Source organism: Dipteris shenzhenensis, chromosome 29, assembly GCF_047967505.1.
Source record: "Dipteris shenzhenensis isolate YYH24624 ecotype China chromosome 29, Dip_SZ_1.0, whole genome shotgun sequence".
NCBI lineage: Eukaryota > Viridiplantae > Streptophyta > Polypodiopsida > Gleicheniales > Dipteridaceae > Dipteris > Dipteris shenzhenensis.
The window spans coordinates 20,060,285-20,075,185 of record NC_141624.1 but is presented as its reverse complement, the minus strand read 5'-3'; the positions used below and the strand labels follow the sequence as shown (position 1 = coordinate 20,075,185).

The following is a 14,901-nucleotide window of genomic DNA, read 5'->3' as shown; positions in this document are numbered from 1 at the left end:
CACCTGGGATTTAGTGCCCAAACCAACCAAGTGGAAGCTAATTGGTAATAAATGGGTGTACAAGCTTACGTTCAAGTCAGATGGGAGCTTGGACATATACAAAGCGAGATTGGTGGTCAAAGGGTATGAATAGTCGCCACGATGGTGACCATGCGCAGTCATTGCCTTGGTTGCTCATCACAATTGGCCTATTTTCCACATGGACGTCAAGTCTGCATTTTTTAATGGAACCCTGGAGGAGGAGGTATATGTGGCACAGCCACCCGGATTTCAGATTCCACGATCTCCATCAAAATTTTACAAATTGAAGAAGGCCTTATACGGGCTGAAACATGCCCCTAGAGCTTGGTACCAACGGATAGATGTTTTCTTTCAAAAGATTGGGCTTCAGCAGAGTCCATCAGAAGCAAATCTTTATCTCGACACAGAGGGGGATTTGCAGCTGATATTGATCCTATATGTGGATGACCTCATCATTACAAGGGATCACACGAAGAAGATTGCTCAGGTCGAGACTTCTCTTGGAGGAGTTCGAGATGACTAGCTTAGGCATACTTCATTACTTTCTGGGATTGAGGTGAAGCGGGAAAGAGCTGTATCTTTATCTCACAGGAGAAATATTGCAGGGAGCTGTTCAAACGCTTTCTAAATGAAAGATTGCAAAGCAACAGTGACTCCCATGGAAGCTGGTCTGAAGCTGAGTGTGCATGATCCATCTCAGCCGGTTGATTCATCACTGTATCGACGCATGGTGGGGAGTTTGCTTTACCTCACCAATACCAGACCGGATATTTCCTTCTCAGTTGGATTGCTCTGTCAGTTCTCTGCCACACCCAAGAAGGCCCATTGGGACGCAAGTATGAGGATGCTAAGGTACTTGAAACGTACCTGCACCTATGGCATCACTTATATGAGAGGCATTGAGTTGGGAGGTTTCTGCGATAGTGATTGGGCAAGTGATAGTGACACTCGGAGATCGACTTCTGGATATTGTTTCTTACTCTCATCAGGAGCTGTGTCATGGCTGAGTAAGAAACAACCTACCGTCACCCTTTCATCTATAGAGACAGAGTACAAGGCTGCTTGTACAGCAGCATGTGAAGCATTGTGGCTCAGGTGGATCTTGTGAGGACATGCATGTGGCCCAAGGAGATGCGACAGTGATTATGTGCAACAACCAGGGTTGCATAGCAATCGCCAACAACCCCGTGTTTCACGCACGGACAAAGCACATCGAGGTCCACTACCACTTTGTTCGTGAGCTCATCGACGAAGGTATCATAGAGTTGATGTATTGCCCGACCGACAACATCATCTTGGATGTCTTCACGAAAGCGCTTTACAGGGAGCAGATGGAACACCTCATTCGACGCATGGGGATCGGCCCACAGTTGTGTCATTGAGAGGGGGTGTTAGAAATGTCACTACCCCACCTGTGAGCCCCCGATTCAAGGGGACAAGGGGGCAGGAGACTATAGGGGGATGGGGGCTGAGAGTACCTTGCTGTCTGAGGGCAGCACCCTGCGTGGAACAATGCGCCAGCACCACGGGCCCATGCGGGGGCATCTGCAGCACATGTGTACCAGCCAGCAGCAGCCCAAAAGGCCCAGCATATGGGGACTTATATAGGCCAAAGGGTTGGCCCAGAAACCGACCAGAAGTCGGCCATCCTGGCCCTTCTAAGGGTCGGTTCAAACAGACTGGAACCGACTGGAAAGTTGGCCAATTCAAGGGGCTTGCTGCCCACCTATATAAACCCCCTCCCCCCCACACTTCTCCTCATCAGCAGCAATGACAGTCAGCACCCGGGCAAGCGTGCAAGGAGAGGAGTAGACTCAGATTTGGTTCAGCATCTCTTTGCTGTTTGTTGCTCACCTCTTGAGCTTTTGTCAGCCCACTGTTGTGGAAGAATATATCTGAGTTTTGTCTCTATCTCTCTATCTCTCTTTGAATGTTGTTTGAGCTGCGATCGGGAGTGTGAGGTGTGAGTGATTCTATCCTCTACTTTCCAACATAATGCAGGCCCCACAGGGTTCTAAAAAGGACCTAAAAGCTGCCCCAAAGTGGGCAAAAGCAGGAAAGGTCAGTTTGGCTTTAGAAAAGCAGGTCTAGCTTTTAGCTAGGCCAAGTCTATAAAAGAAGGGGCCTCAGAGCTCCTAGATCCATTCAAGAGTTGTACTCAGCTTCATGCTCTTAGAGCCAGTTGTACAAAGTTTATTTTCTATTGCAATAAAGACCTTCGGGGTTGTCCAGCCCTTATTTCTCGGCCCTTCTTCTCTCCCAACCACCTTCTCTTGATGCGAATCATTCTTTCTGTTCCTCCATGCCTTCCCATTGTGATGCGATTAATTTCAGCATGAGATTCCTCTTCCGTTCACATGTGTGAGCTGTCCATAGAGAGAGAACCTGTTGCGATTTGTATTCCAGACATCAGAGGGCTGACAAGCTGCTGCAATTAGGGCTTCCAGTGCTCCAGAACTTGCTGCAAATTGTTTCAAGAGGCCAGGACCCTGCTGCAAATCGATCAAGAGGACCAGAATCTGTGGCGATCTGACCCAGGGGTTCCAGATTTGATTGTGATCTGTCCTCAGTGCCTTTAGTACCTGCGAAATTGTACCTAGAGTGGTCGTTGAGTGCCTGGAGCTGATTTCAGGGGATGCCCTATCATGTGGTCCTTAAAAACCCCCAGCTGCCACCAATAAAACAGTCATGGGTGCCCTACCGCTCTAAGAACTTATAATAATCCTAACCACAAAATCACCCAAGGGTGAATTGAGGAAACAAAAAGGTTTAATCCCACTCTTAGGAACCTATTAGTAATCCTAACCACAAAATAAGGGTAAATTAATGGACTATAATAAATAAAAGAAAAATGAGCTATATCCAGAGTTCATCGCTCAGTTTTCCAACACTTCATGCGAAGGCTACTAAATGCACCTTTATGGGAGTAGAGATTGAGCACATAGGACACATTGTGTGCTGTCCTGGGATTAGAGTGGCCCCTCAAAGGTAAAATGTGCAAGGGGAGAAGCAGCAGGCTGCACCAACATATTCAATACAAAGAACTCACTTGATTTCAGTATGTCCAGATTTTTCATCACTATGCTACTATGGAGACAATCGCCACGGACGAGAAATTGGGAGCTGCCTTAGGCAAGAGCATCGGGTGAAAGAAAGAAGTTTGATGACGAGGTGGTCTCATTCTAGGCTTGTGAACAGGAAATCTTAGCCATATAGCCTTAAAAAATGGCATCACTATTTGTACGGGGGTTAATTCCTCGTCCTCTGCACAACGGTTTGAGCAACCAACGCTATTCTTCACCTTCACAATGGTTCCTGGCACCTCTGGCTCATTGGACCATCTGTCCATGTCGGTCATCAAAACAAGGTCAACATACCTGATCTCAAATGACACTTGAAGTCGTCACCAAGAAAAGCTCTATTGTGCCGCTGGTTTCAAAGAGTCCAGCTTGGACTTCTTCTCCTTTTTCTAATCACTGTCCTTCTTTATGCAGTCACTTGCATAGTGTTCAGGCTCGTTAAAATAGAAGCATTTCTTCTTCTTCTTGCCCCCGCCACCAAAAGTCATTGTGCCGTCACACTTGTCAGTCATGTGTCTGTTTGTTGAGCTTGCCTTTGCCAAGCTTGCTCTTTTCCGAGCCATTACCATTACTTTAAGCAATAAAGGCTTTGTTTCTGCTTACGTCTCTGTCATAGATTTTTGCCCGTGACCTCTCCTACACAAGCATAACCTCTAGCGGCCTTGATCTTTCTGAGGTCATCACGCTAGGTCACAAAGGTTCTAAAGCTCTTTGGCAGCATATTCAACAAGAGCATGGGAATTGGATTGGGTCCACCTTGTAACCAGCCTGTTGCAAGTTAACCCCTAATCACCTTGACTTTCATGAGTTCATTTTGCACATCTCCCTCCTTTATCCTCAGCATGAATAGTTGATTCAAGTGGTTGAGTTGATTCAAATGGTTGATGATCCTCATAGAATTTTTTGTCTCGTATGGGTCCTTCAAGACATCCCATAATGCGGCTTCTAAGGTATTTGCCAACTAAATGTACAAGGTCACTCCATTTGCTAATCATTCCAATGATCCTAGATAGTGCCTTAGCATCCTTTACATCCCACTCTTCCACCTCGTCTAGATGATCGTTCCTGTCCAATTCGCCCCCCCTCTCCCAAGTTCAGGAACAGCATCTGTGAACCCATTGGAATAAAGATCTTAGAATAGACCTCATACCAAAGATGCAATTGATAGATGCATCCGGATATAGCAATGGGGATCAGCAAAACCCTCCTCTGAGATCTGTAGACAATAATCCCTATAGCAGCTGAGTTTTACCGAAAGCACATGGGATGCTAGCCAAGTCATGTACGTGTGGAGCTGTAGGAGGTCCTCTCTGATGACGTGGTTCATCTCGTGATAGGTGAGCAGAGTGAATGGGGCCTCGAAATGGTGGCAGTCTGTACATATGGACTCCCAGGCCAGCAAACCATCTGTGTGTCTCGACTCCTGGTATACCAACTGCTTTGATACCCCTCTATCTCTATTGCCATAGAAGCCTACTTCAATTATCTAAATCCAGGTCACCTTCCTTCCCGTAAAGGCACCGATCCTTCAAATGTTCGAGCCAATCTCAAATTCTCACTGCTCACTTTCTTTCACACAAAGGTCTTCAGTGAGTCTCCGTCAAGGCCTTGACACCATGTTAGAATAACAAATGGAGGTTGCTGCCAAAAGAATCACACAATGCATCGAAGGAATCTCAATCAAGTGCACTCAAGTTGTCACATGCACCCCTGCACTTGGGTGGAATGTAACACATTGGCTGCATCGACAAGTGCGTCATAGTTCCCTAATAGGAGATTTTGTCATATGCTGTGACCCCTTTGTGAGCCCTTGTCAAGGGACAGTCAAGCATAAGCTACGTAAGTCAGTCAGGTCAAGTCAGACAAATCAGCCCTTATTCACTGATACCCATTGGAGAACAGTACGGTAGTGTTCCCATCTTAGAATTAGAGATAGGTCTAGGTCCAGCCTAGGATAGGAGCCCTTCTGGGCCCCCTCAGGGCTGGAACATGTGAAGGAAATGGGCTGGGGAAGGGCTGCCTTTATAGGCTGCCCTGCACCCCTCCCTAGGCCACCTTTCATGGGGACAAGGGCTGCCTTTATCGGGCCAAGGGACCAGCCAACCAGCCCCAAACAGACGACTGACAAGTCGGACAGTTTGGGCAGGTTGGCTCAGCCTTCAGCCCTATAAATAGGGGGCCTCCCAAGCCCTCATTTCTCATCCAGCTCTCCCAGCCTTTAGTACTCCAATATCTCTCCTCCAGCCTCGTGTGCAGCCCTGAACACCTCCAGAGTTGGACCTGATAAGCCTCAGCTTTTGGACCTCAGTTCAGCCTGTCTGGAAGGTGTATGCGCAGCACAACAGTCAGGGATTCGGACCAGCAAACGAAGTAAGGTTTGGGTACTGTTTCAGCAGCTCCTTACAGTTTTGCACAGCTCACTTCTCAGATATATATTTCAGTCAACTCTCAGCTCTCCTTTAGAATCTCTTACTCCTAGCTTTCACTCTCTCACTCACGCAGCAACGCTGCATCCCGGTGGACACTACCAAACCTCTTCCTTGCCTTGCAGAAGTGCCCTACATCATCAGTGTGGACAGCATCAAGGTCTCGGTATTGGTTGGCATTGCGGTCTACAATACGTGTGCACAATGTACTCTTCAAAAGCGCATTTCCGTGCTCCCCCGAAGAGTGTTATTTGTATCTTTCAGTTCTCCAAGTATAAAGCAAATTCTCCTTTGATTTGGGGAGGGGGCCCTCAGTGGATACAGGGACCCAATCGTTTGTCGACTCCATTCTCTCTTACCCTCATCTCCTCTCTCTCTCTCTCTATGGTGCATAACGCTAATTCCTCGCTAAATTTTTAAAGGTCTTGCTGTGATTACACAATCAGATTACCGTTGCATGTTACATTGGTATCAGAGCTTCGGTCTGGATCCAGCTTGACTACCACGAGTGTATGGTTGTGTTGAGATCTGGAAAGGACACACAATCAAGCGCCATGGAAGGTTCAGGGAAAGACGTCAAAGTTAAAGACTATGAAGAGGAGAAAGACAACCAAAAATATACGCTTCCGCCTAGTGCACAAGAAATAATGGCGAATCTTCTAGAGCAGAATCGGGTTCTCCTACAGAATCTGGAAGAACATTCAACCCAGCTAGAAGAAAGAAGAAGACAACTGGACCAGACAAAACAACGTCTACAAGAAAAAGAGGCAGAAAAGCCACTAGAAGAAAGAGGAACCACAGATTTTGAAAAACTGCTCTTGTTGATGCATAAGGAACGCCAAAATGAGGAGGCACTGAGACGTGCAGAGCTCGCCCATGCAGAGAGGCAACAAAAGCTAGACTGAGAGTCGATGCTCCTCCAACACAAACAGATGTTAGCCACTATGCAAGCTAGTTTGAGTGTAGCAGCAGTCACTGCCACCACAACTTCGTCATCAACAAAGGTAACACCACTCAGCCGGTCCACACCAAATTTTGTTAAGTATGAAGGTAAGTGTGGCCATTCAGCTATCCTTCAATTTATTCATCTATTCATCACTCGTTTTCCATTAGCGTGGATTCAAGATGAGCAAGATAAAGTCCACCTAGCAGCCCCTCATCTTACGGGCGAGGGGGTTACTTGGTGGCAACATTGAGCTAGTAAGCATATTGACCAAACAACTCTTAAGACGAATTTCGTTTGGGCAACGTTTGTCACTGATCTCAAACCATGTTTTCTACCATCACAGGATATGCTTAACTCGGAGGATGAGTTTTCTTGTCTCTCCCAAAATGGTTTGCCTTTGTTGTCTTACAATAACAACGTCATTACATCGGCGCAACAATTGGGCGTGTCTGAAAGCAATAAGATGAAGCGATTCATTCGAGGATTGGACACTAAGATTCGCTTTCCCATCTGGAACTTCGACCCACTCGATTACGAGCGGGCGCTGACTCTCGTCCATAATCAAGAAATGCTGCTGAACAAGGGAAAGCCCAAGCAGGTCCAGAAGGATTCCAAAGCCCCGCAGTAGTCAACCAACACAAGGGGTAAGGATCAAAAGAAGGACAACCAATACGAAAAGAAGACGGCCAGGCTTTTGGTCAGAAGAAAGAGTCCAAGCCCAAGACGACTCCAGATGAGAAGGCTAAAGCGGGCATTACGGGAGGCTATCTACAACCCAACGAACACAAGCGGTACCACCAAGAACATCGTTTTCATTGCCACCACATCGCTGGGCATGGCAAGAAGGATTGTCCTTAGTGGCTTGCCGAAAAGGCTACGAAAGCACCTACTTCGTCCATCGTCAATGTATTGGCTCTTCCAACCCCGCCACTAGCCTCAGCTACAAATGTCATCTTCCTACTTTGAACGCCGTTCCCATGGTGGTCTTTCAAGGTAAAGAGGGCGCTTATTTGAGTGTATGGCACAACTAATGGGCATCAGTTCATTGTCACGTTCGATATGGGGAGTTCAGAAGATGCCATCTCCCCTCAACTTGCCAAGACAGTGGGGTGCACTTTGGTGCCTCACGAGCTAGCAGTGGACGGGTTCACACCCGGCTTGCGCACAGACATCACGCATAAGACCATCCATTTTACTTTTGCAGTTTAGAAGGCCATTTTTACGCAGGATTTTATACTAACACTGTTGATGGGTGCGACATGATCCTTGGGATTGAATGGTCCGTGAGCATGTGCCGACGCCTAATTGGCGGCAGGACACCTTCACGATTGTGGTTTACCTAAGCCCGCCATGATACGCATTGATCAGAGCATACCACGGATTCTGTTAATATCTCATATCCAAGCAGGTCGTGCCATCTGCAAGGGTGCCATGTGTGCGGTGGTTTATGTCTAGTGCCAAATCACTTCAGTTCAAGCCGCTCCTCCGATGGGACAAGCCATGGTGGATCTACTCCAGGAGTTCCAAGACATTATGCTCCGGGATGATCTGCCACCCCAGCTGCCTCCACACAGACAGGAAGACCATCGCATCGATTTGATTCCGGACTCCACACCTCCAAGTAAGTTTCCTTACCAACATTCCAAGTCTATGGAGGGGGAATTAGAGCAGCAGTTGTCTCAGTTATTGCGCGCAGGGTTTATCAGACCATCATCTTTGCCATTCATTGTGCCTATTCTTTTCATGTGTGGACTATAGAGCACTCAACAAGCTTACAATTAGTAACAAGTTCCCTATGCCCTGCATAAGTATATCTTGAAAAGACTCAAAGGTGCAAAATTTTTCTCAAAAACCGATCTCAAGAGTGGCTACCACCAAGTCCGTATTTTTTAAGCTGACATCCCAAAGATAGCTTTCCAAACATCGCGAGCTCATTATGAGTTCGTCGTCATGCCATTTGGTCTGAAGAATGCACCACCCACGTTCAACAAGATGATGTCTTGGGTATTTGCAGAGTATATTGGAAAGTACCTATTCATTTTTCTCGATGATATCCTTATCTTTTCCGCTACAGCAGAGCAGCATAGTAAGGATATGCGATGTGCCCTACCGTTATTGCGCGATAACCAGCTACCTCAACGCAAAGAAAAGTGAGTTTGGGTTGGTGAAAATCCAGTATCTGGGATACATCATTAATGCTCAAGGGTTCGCTTAGATCCAGAGAAGATTCAATCTATCACCAAATTGGTATGTCCCCACAACGGCTCAAGAGATCCGATCCTTTGTGGGTTTGTGTCAAGCCTAAAGCTCGCATATGGATGGATTCTCAACATACGCATCCCCACTTACAGATTTACTGAAGGGAATAAAGATACGCAAACAGAAGATTCAAGTTACAGACAAAGCTTTGCACGCCTTCCATGACTTGCAACGATTGAAGATCGCCTCTTGGGATGATCCATTTCTGGTAATCACAAATGCTAGCAGTGTCGTAATTTCACAGCAAGAGGATAGGCCCGTGGCATATTACAGTAGAAAGCTCAAAGATGCCGAATAGAGAGCTACTTGGTGTCATCCAGGCATTAAAACATTGGAAGCCTTTCCTCTACAGACGGATGGTCACGGTCAAGACAAATCACCAAGCCCTTAAGTGGCTTCTAACAATGCCTAGTTCACAATGGAGTGATCAGCAGCAGCAACGGAGGAGCCAGATATTCCAGCAATTTGGGGTACGTTCCCCGGCAAAAACAACCCTGTTGCCGACGCTCTCAGTCGGAAAGGTTCAATCAAGACGATTGAGAAGGATCTTGATAGTATCAAAGCACAGTACGTGGAGTCAGCAAAGTTTGGCACAGTACGCAGAGTTAGCAAAGGAAAAAATCTGGATAGTATCAAGGCACAGTACGCGGAGTCAGCAGAGTTTGGCACCCAGTTCTAGATAGCCACAACGCTTGCTCTAGGCCATTGCTCATTAGAGGATGGTTGGCTTTTCTATAAGCAAAGATTATGTGTACTCAAAGACAAATGGCAATTGCTTCTCCATGATGCCCATGACGCCCTCACCGGAGGTCATAGAGGTATCAAATTTCAATGGTGCTTTGAAGAAGTTAAAGCGCTATCTCTATTGGCCAAAAATGCGGAAGGACGTATACAGCTATGTTCAGAATTGTCAGATATGCCAAAAGGTCAAGACTTCCCACAAGAAGGCTGCTGGCTTACTTATGCCATTGCCAATCTGAGACGGTCCTTTCCACGACATTGGCATGCACTTTGTGGGGCCACTTCCAACATCTACAAGTACGTGTAACACTCAATGTCTTACTATTGTTTGTCGCTTTAGTAAATATTGTATGCTTATTCCTTGCAAAAAGACAGCCAACGCTAAGGACGTAGCTCGTTTGTTCATAAAGTATGGGTATCCCAGTGGAGAGTTGCAAAGGACCATCACATCCAACAGGGACTCAAAATTCACGACTAATTTTTGGTGAGCCTTGTTTGATAATTTTGGTACTAAGCTACACATGTCCAACGCTTTCCATCCACAATCGAATGGAAAGGTATAATGGTATGGCGCTTGATATTTTGAAATCATATTGTCATGATGCTCTGGAAAAGTGGGAGCAGTTTCTTCCGCTTGTGCAGGCCATTTTGAACAATATCTATTCTTCGAGCATTGGTCGCACACCTTATGAAGCGGCGTTTGGAAGGCGGTTTACATCACTCCTTACCCGGATGGTGTCTCCAACCAACAAAACCACAGAATATATGGTAGAGATTACTGAGTCAGTGAAAACCCACATTGCCAAAGCTCAAGCATCGTACACGCGCCAAGCTAACAAATCCAGACGAGATGTCTTGTATAAAGAGGATCAATGGGTGTATTTACGAATTATCAAGCAAAGATTGAAACAAGTAGGCAAGTGATACCCTAAGCTGTCTTTCACGAGCTTCGAACCATTCCCTATTATTCAAAAAATCAATGATGCCTCAATGAAGTTACGCCTTCCGAATAGTTGGACTATGCACAATGTGTTCCATGTTTGGTTGAAGCCATATTATGGACCTCCTCTTACCGAGATTCTCGACGAAAAGCAACCTGAAGCCGAAGTTTTGCAGCCAAAGCAGATCCTTCTTCATAAATTCAAGCATGGGTCAAGACACAGGATCTGGGAGTTTTACACCAAGTTCCCTGATCGAGGTACCCATGAAGCAGTGTGATTGGACGAAAACTTTTTCCAGGAGCTCCCACAAATTTTGGGAGACTACTTGGAAGCAATGAACCCACCGCCAAGTTAAGGAGGGAATGTCACATGCACTCCTACACTTAGGTACAATGTGACACACTGGCTACATCGACAAGTGCGTAATAGTTCCCTAATAGGAGATTTTGTCGTACGTTGTGACCCTTTGTGAGCTCTTGTTCAGGGACAGTCAGGCACAAGCTACGTAAGTCAGTGTCTCAGCCTTAGGTCAAGTCAAACATATCAGTCCTTGTTCACTGGTACCCACTGGAGAACAGTAGGGTAGTGTTTCCATCTTAATCAGATGTGCTATGTAGTTTCATCACTTACACCCAACGCATGAAGCAGGATAAAAATACCAATCATTGGCTACAATGCTCTCTTCGAAATGAAGAGATGCACACGCTAAAGTCTAAAATGCAGCAACAAGCTGCTCACAGCGAATCCAAGTCTGATATCAAAATCCGAATTCTAAGGTGAGCGGTGCAAGAGAAGCCATTGAGGCTTCATGGACAAACTAGGGTTTCAGCCCCCTCTAACATAGAGCACCCAATCGAAATGTGTTGGCACACATACATGGGTGAATTCATAGTGGGCATATGGGGATGCCGTATCACATGGTCCCTTAAAAACCCCTAACCACCACCAATGAAACGGTCATGGGCGCCATATTAGAGTGGACCCCTCAAAAGGTAAAATGTGCGAGGTAGAGTAGAGGCTGCACCCACGTAGTCAATACAGAGGACTCAGTATGCCCGGATTTTTCAAGGCAAATTCCACTGGCAAGAAATGGGTCGCCGCCTCGGGCAAGAGCATGGGGTGGGGTGAAAGAACGACGTTTGATGACGAGGTGGTCTCATACCCAGGCTTGTGAGCAGGAAATTTTGGCTACATGCCCTTACGAAATGGCATCACTATTTATATGGGGCAATTTTAAGGAGGACTCTTAAGCACTTTCTACAAAGTCCAAACTGTTACCGAAGCAATCTGCCGTGGCCTTAGATTCATCCTATAACTTTGACATTGAGTACAAGAAGACGTAGAAATTATGGTGCAAAAGCTTAAAGAGCATGTGGGATGTGTGTTATCTACAGTCTCTACCTACTAAGATTGGGTACGTGGCAATCATAACAAATAGAGGTAGAATTTGATGACAGCAGCGTATGTAAAGATTTTCAAAGTTCAAAGTCCATCATGTCAGGACCGTCCTACATTTACATTGCATGATGGCTTACTATGGCCTTGTGACTACTTATGGAATATTGAAGATCCAAGGGAAAGCAGTAGCAAACGTCTGGCTGGTCTCTCAAAGCCACTGCCCCTCCAATAGGCATTGCCATGAATTATATTATGGGGTCACCTTCTACAGGGGATGGGGATGGGGATGGGGATGGGAGTTGGGGGTCGTTGACACACATACCACCAAAATGCAGTATTCAGCATCTCGGGTATGGGGATGGTGCTTGTGGTAGTTGACACACATACCATCAAAATGCAGTATTCAGCATCTCAGGTCACCTGGCAATTAATAGATCACCACAGGGCTCCCTCACAAACTTGTCAATGATAGGGGTACACAATTCACGGTCATCTTTGGCAGGACATATTTACAGCATTTGGCACCATACTCACTTCAAGTACAGCAGATGCTATAGCCTGATTGACAATTCAGCCCACTAAAGCAATTACAGGCAGATCAGTCTTGAAGTTCAGTCTTACTGGATGGAATTCGATAATCTGTCTGACGTGCAGGTTGAAAACCGCATAACAAAGGCTAGCACTCAAAGGAAACACAGAAAACACAGCAACTTAGAGAAAGCACTATTCCAAAACTGTGAGTTCTCGAGACTGCCCAAAGCTGATTCCCCGATCACAGTATCAACACGTCAAATGGAAGCGTTCATTGCATATCAATCCGTAAAGCCAAGTTTATTTGTACCAAACCTCGTAGGGGACCCCTAAGACGCGGGAAATGAAGAATTTTTAGACTTGAAGAATATGGTAGTCGCATAAGGGTGGAGTGCCTCACCAACATTTGCATTTGAAGTTCAGTCCACTGGCGCTTCTGACTAGTCAAGTGTTCAGGATTGAAAAAAACCTTTTTATTGCCTTCTCGTGACCCCTGTTTCCAGATTCTTGCCAGCTGGCGCTGCAGCTTCTGGAAAGTTTTATTGCTACTCGTGTTGTTTGCTGAAAAGACGATGGAAGGCCGTGGTCTAACGGCAGCTGCTGCGGCAACAACAGCTCTAGCTACTTCTTCTGTTGTTTGTGTGAATATGGAGGTACGCCATCCTTGCTGATCCAATTCTTCCTGCCGGTCGGACATCTTTCACTTCTATCAAAAAGTTCACAATTGCATATCTCTGGAGAAATACAGGTGTCGAAACGTTTCCGGAGCTAGACTAAACTGTTTGGAAAAGCATCCGGGATACGTTAAATACGCAGTAAATAATTTTTCGCAGACGCCCAATTTACACCGCAAGAATGCGGAAAGCCGTTAGAGGAACGTCGATTCTTGGACACGGGCCTGGGCTGGTTCATCCCTCCCCATCAGCAGCACGTGAATTGCAACCGTGGGAGCCAAGCTCCGCAGGCAAGGAGGAGGAAAGCTGGTGGGGGAGGCGGGGGAGACAGAAGAGCGAGGGGAATGCCATGCAGCAGGAGAGGGAGGAGGGTCAGGAGGGGGGGAGCTGGGGAGGGGGAAGGATTGGGGGAGGCATGGGAAGGTGGAAAAAGAAAATTGTGGGAGGGAGGCGATGGGAACGAGGGGGGCAAAGAAGAGGGGGAGGAAATGGAGGAAAGGAAGGAAGGGGAAGGCGATGGCGATGGCGATGGCGATGGCGATGGCGATGGCGAGCAAGAAGATCAAAAACCAGAAGAAGAAGAAGAAGAAGAAGACGACGACGATGAGAATGAAGCAGCATAAAAGAAGAAGACGAGGGAGACGAAGAAGAGCAAAGGCTTCTGTGGCACCTTTTCCTGGGTGCTCGATTTTGTGCGCTAATAGCGAGTATTTTATTTAACCTTTTTTGGTTAGGGTGAAAATTTTGTCGCTCCGTCCACACGGTTGCCCCTCCTCCTCCCGTCAACCCTCTCAAGATGCCCGTGCATCCTGTCTTTCTCACCTTTCCCTCTCTCTCTAGAGTTCATCTCCCTCATAGACAATCGGCTCTCTACACACATACAAATCAATCTCTCTCTCTCTATATATGTGTATACAAGTGTATGTGTTTATCTCTTCGTAACCTCCCTCTCTCTCTCTCTCTCTCTCTCTCTCTCTCTCTCTCTCTATCTATCTATCTATCTCTCTCTACGTATATCCATCTCTCTCTCTCTAAGATTTTAAGGCATACCACATAACCGATGGTTGTATGTGTGTGTGTAGAGAGAGAGAGAGAGAGAGAGAGAGAAAGATTTCAAGGCACACCGCATAACTGATGGTTGTATGTGTGTGTGTATCTCAATATATATATATATAAAGAGAGAGAGAGAGAGAGAGAGTAGTAGCATGCATGTGTTGGCACATAGATAGAAAGAGAGAGAGAGAGACGACTCTCTCTCTCTCTCTCTCTCTCTCTCTCTCTCTCCAACCACCAAATCAATATGAATGAACTAACAAACAAGAGAATTCTCACTTGCTCATCTAACAACTTTTGCTTTCTCTTATACACCTCCCATCAACCTATTCTGAGTGCCCTTAATCTCAACAAATTATATACTTAACCTAAGGTAAAAGGTAAATGTAACTCTTTTTGAGATATTCAATTGATTTCTTAGCTCTAAGGTAGAGTCCACTACCCACTCACGAGATCTTACCCCACTAGGGGACATGAAGATGTTGTGAAAGAAGCAAAGTAAAAGCGCTATAAATTTGTATCCTCCATGGGGCCCCTCCTCTTATAAACGCTATCATGTTTGATAACTACCTTAAAAAATACTTTCTTATAAGCTATGACATTTTCAAAATTACCATGTTTCCGTACTCCAAACTTGCTCCACATAGTGAACCATTCATCTTCTAGATCGTGATAATGTTTTTCTCTTTTTAGATATTGTAATGTCTTTTTATCATAAAAATCTTTCTCATCGCATCCTTTACCATATTGAAGATAAGAGTTCCATATTTCCTTAGCCTTCTCAACATAAGGCTATTTAATAATCTTATGCTTATGCCACTTAAGATCATT

General features: G+C 45.9%; 1 protein-coding gene across 1 annotated transcript in view; it reads right to left on the bottom strand.

Moving 5' to 3' along the window:
- LOC147882555 (DENN (AEX-3) domain-containing protein) overlaps nucleotides 1-13,640 on the bottom strand; it is a 129,953-nt gene extending 116,313 nt beyond the window's left edge. Inside the window, exon 1 of the mRNA XM_087400380.1 lies at nucleotides 12,744-13,640. Within this exon, the coding sequence (XP_087256506.1) occupies nucleotides 12,744-13,040 (297 nt within the window). The 5' untranslated portion in view covers nucleotides 13,041-13,640. The remainder of the gene's footprint in view (nucleotides 1-12,743) is intronic.
- Between the last annotated feature and the right edge of the window lie 1,261 nt (nucleotides 13,641-14,901).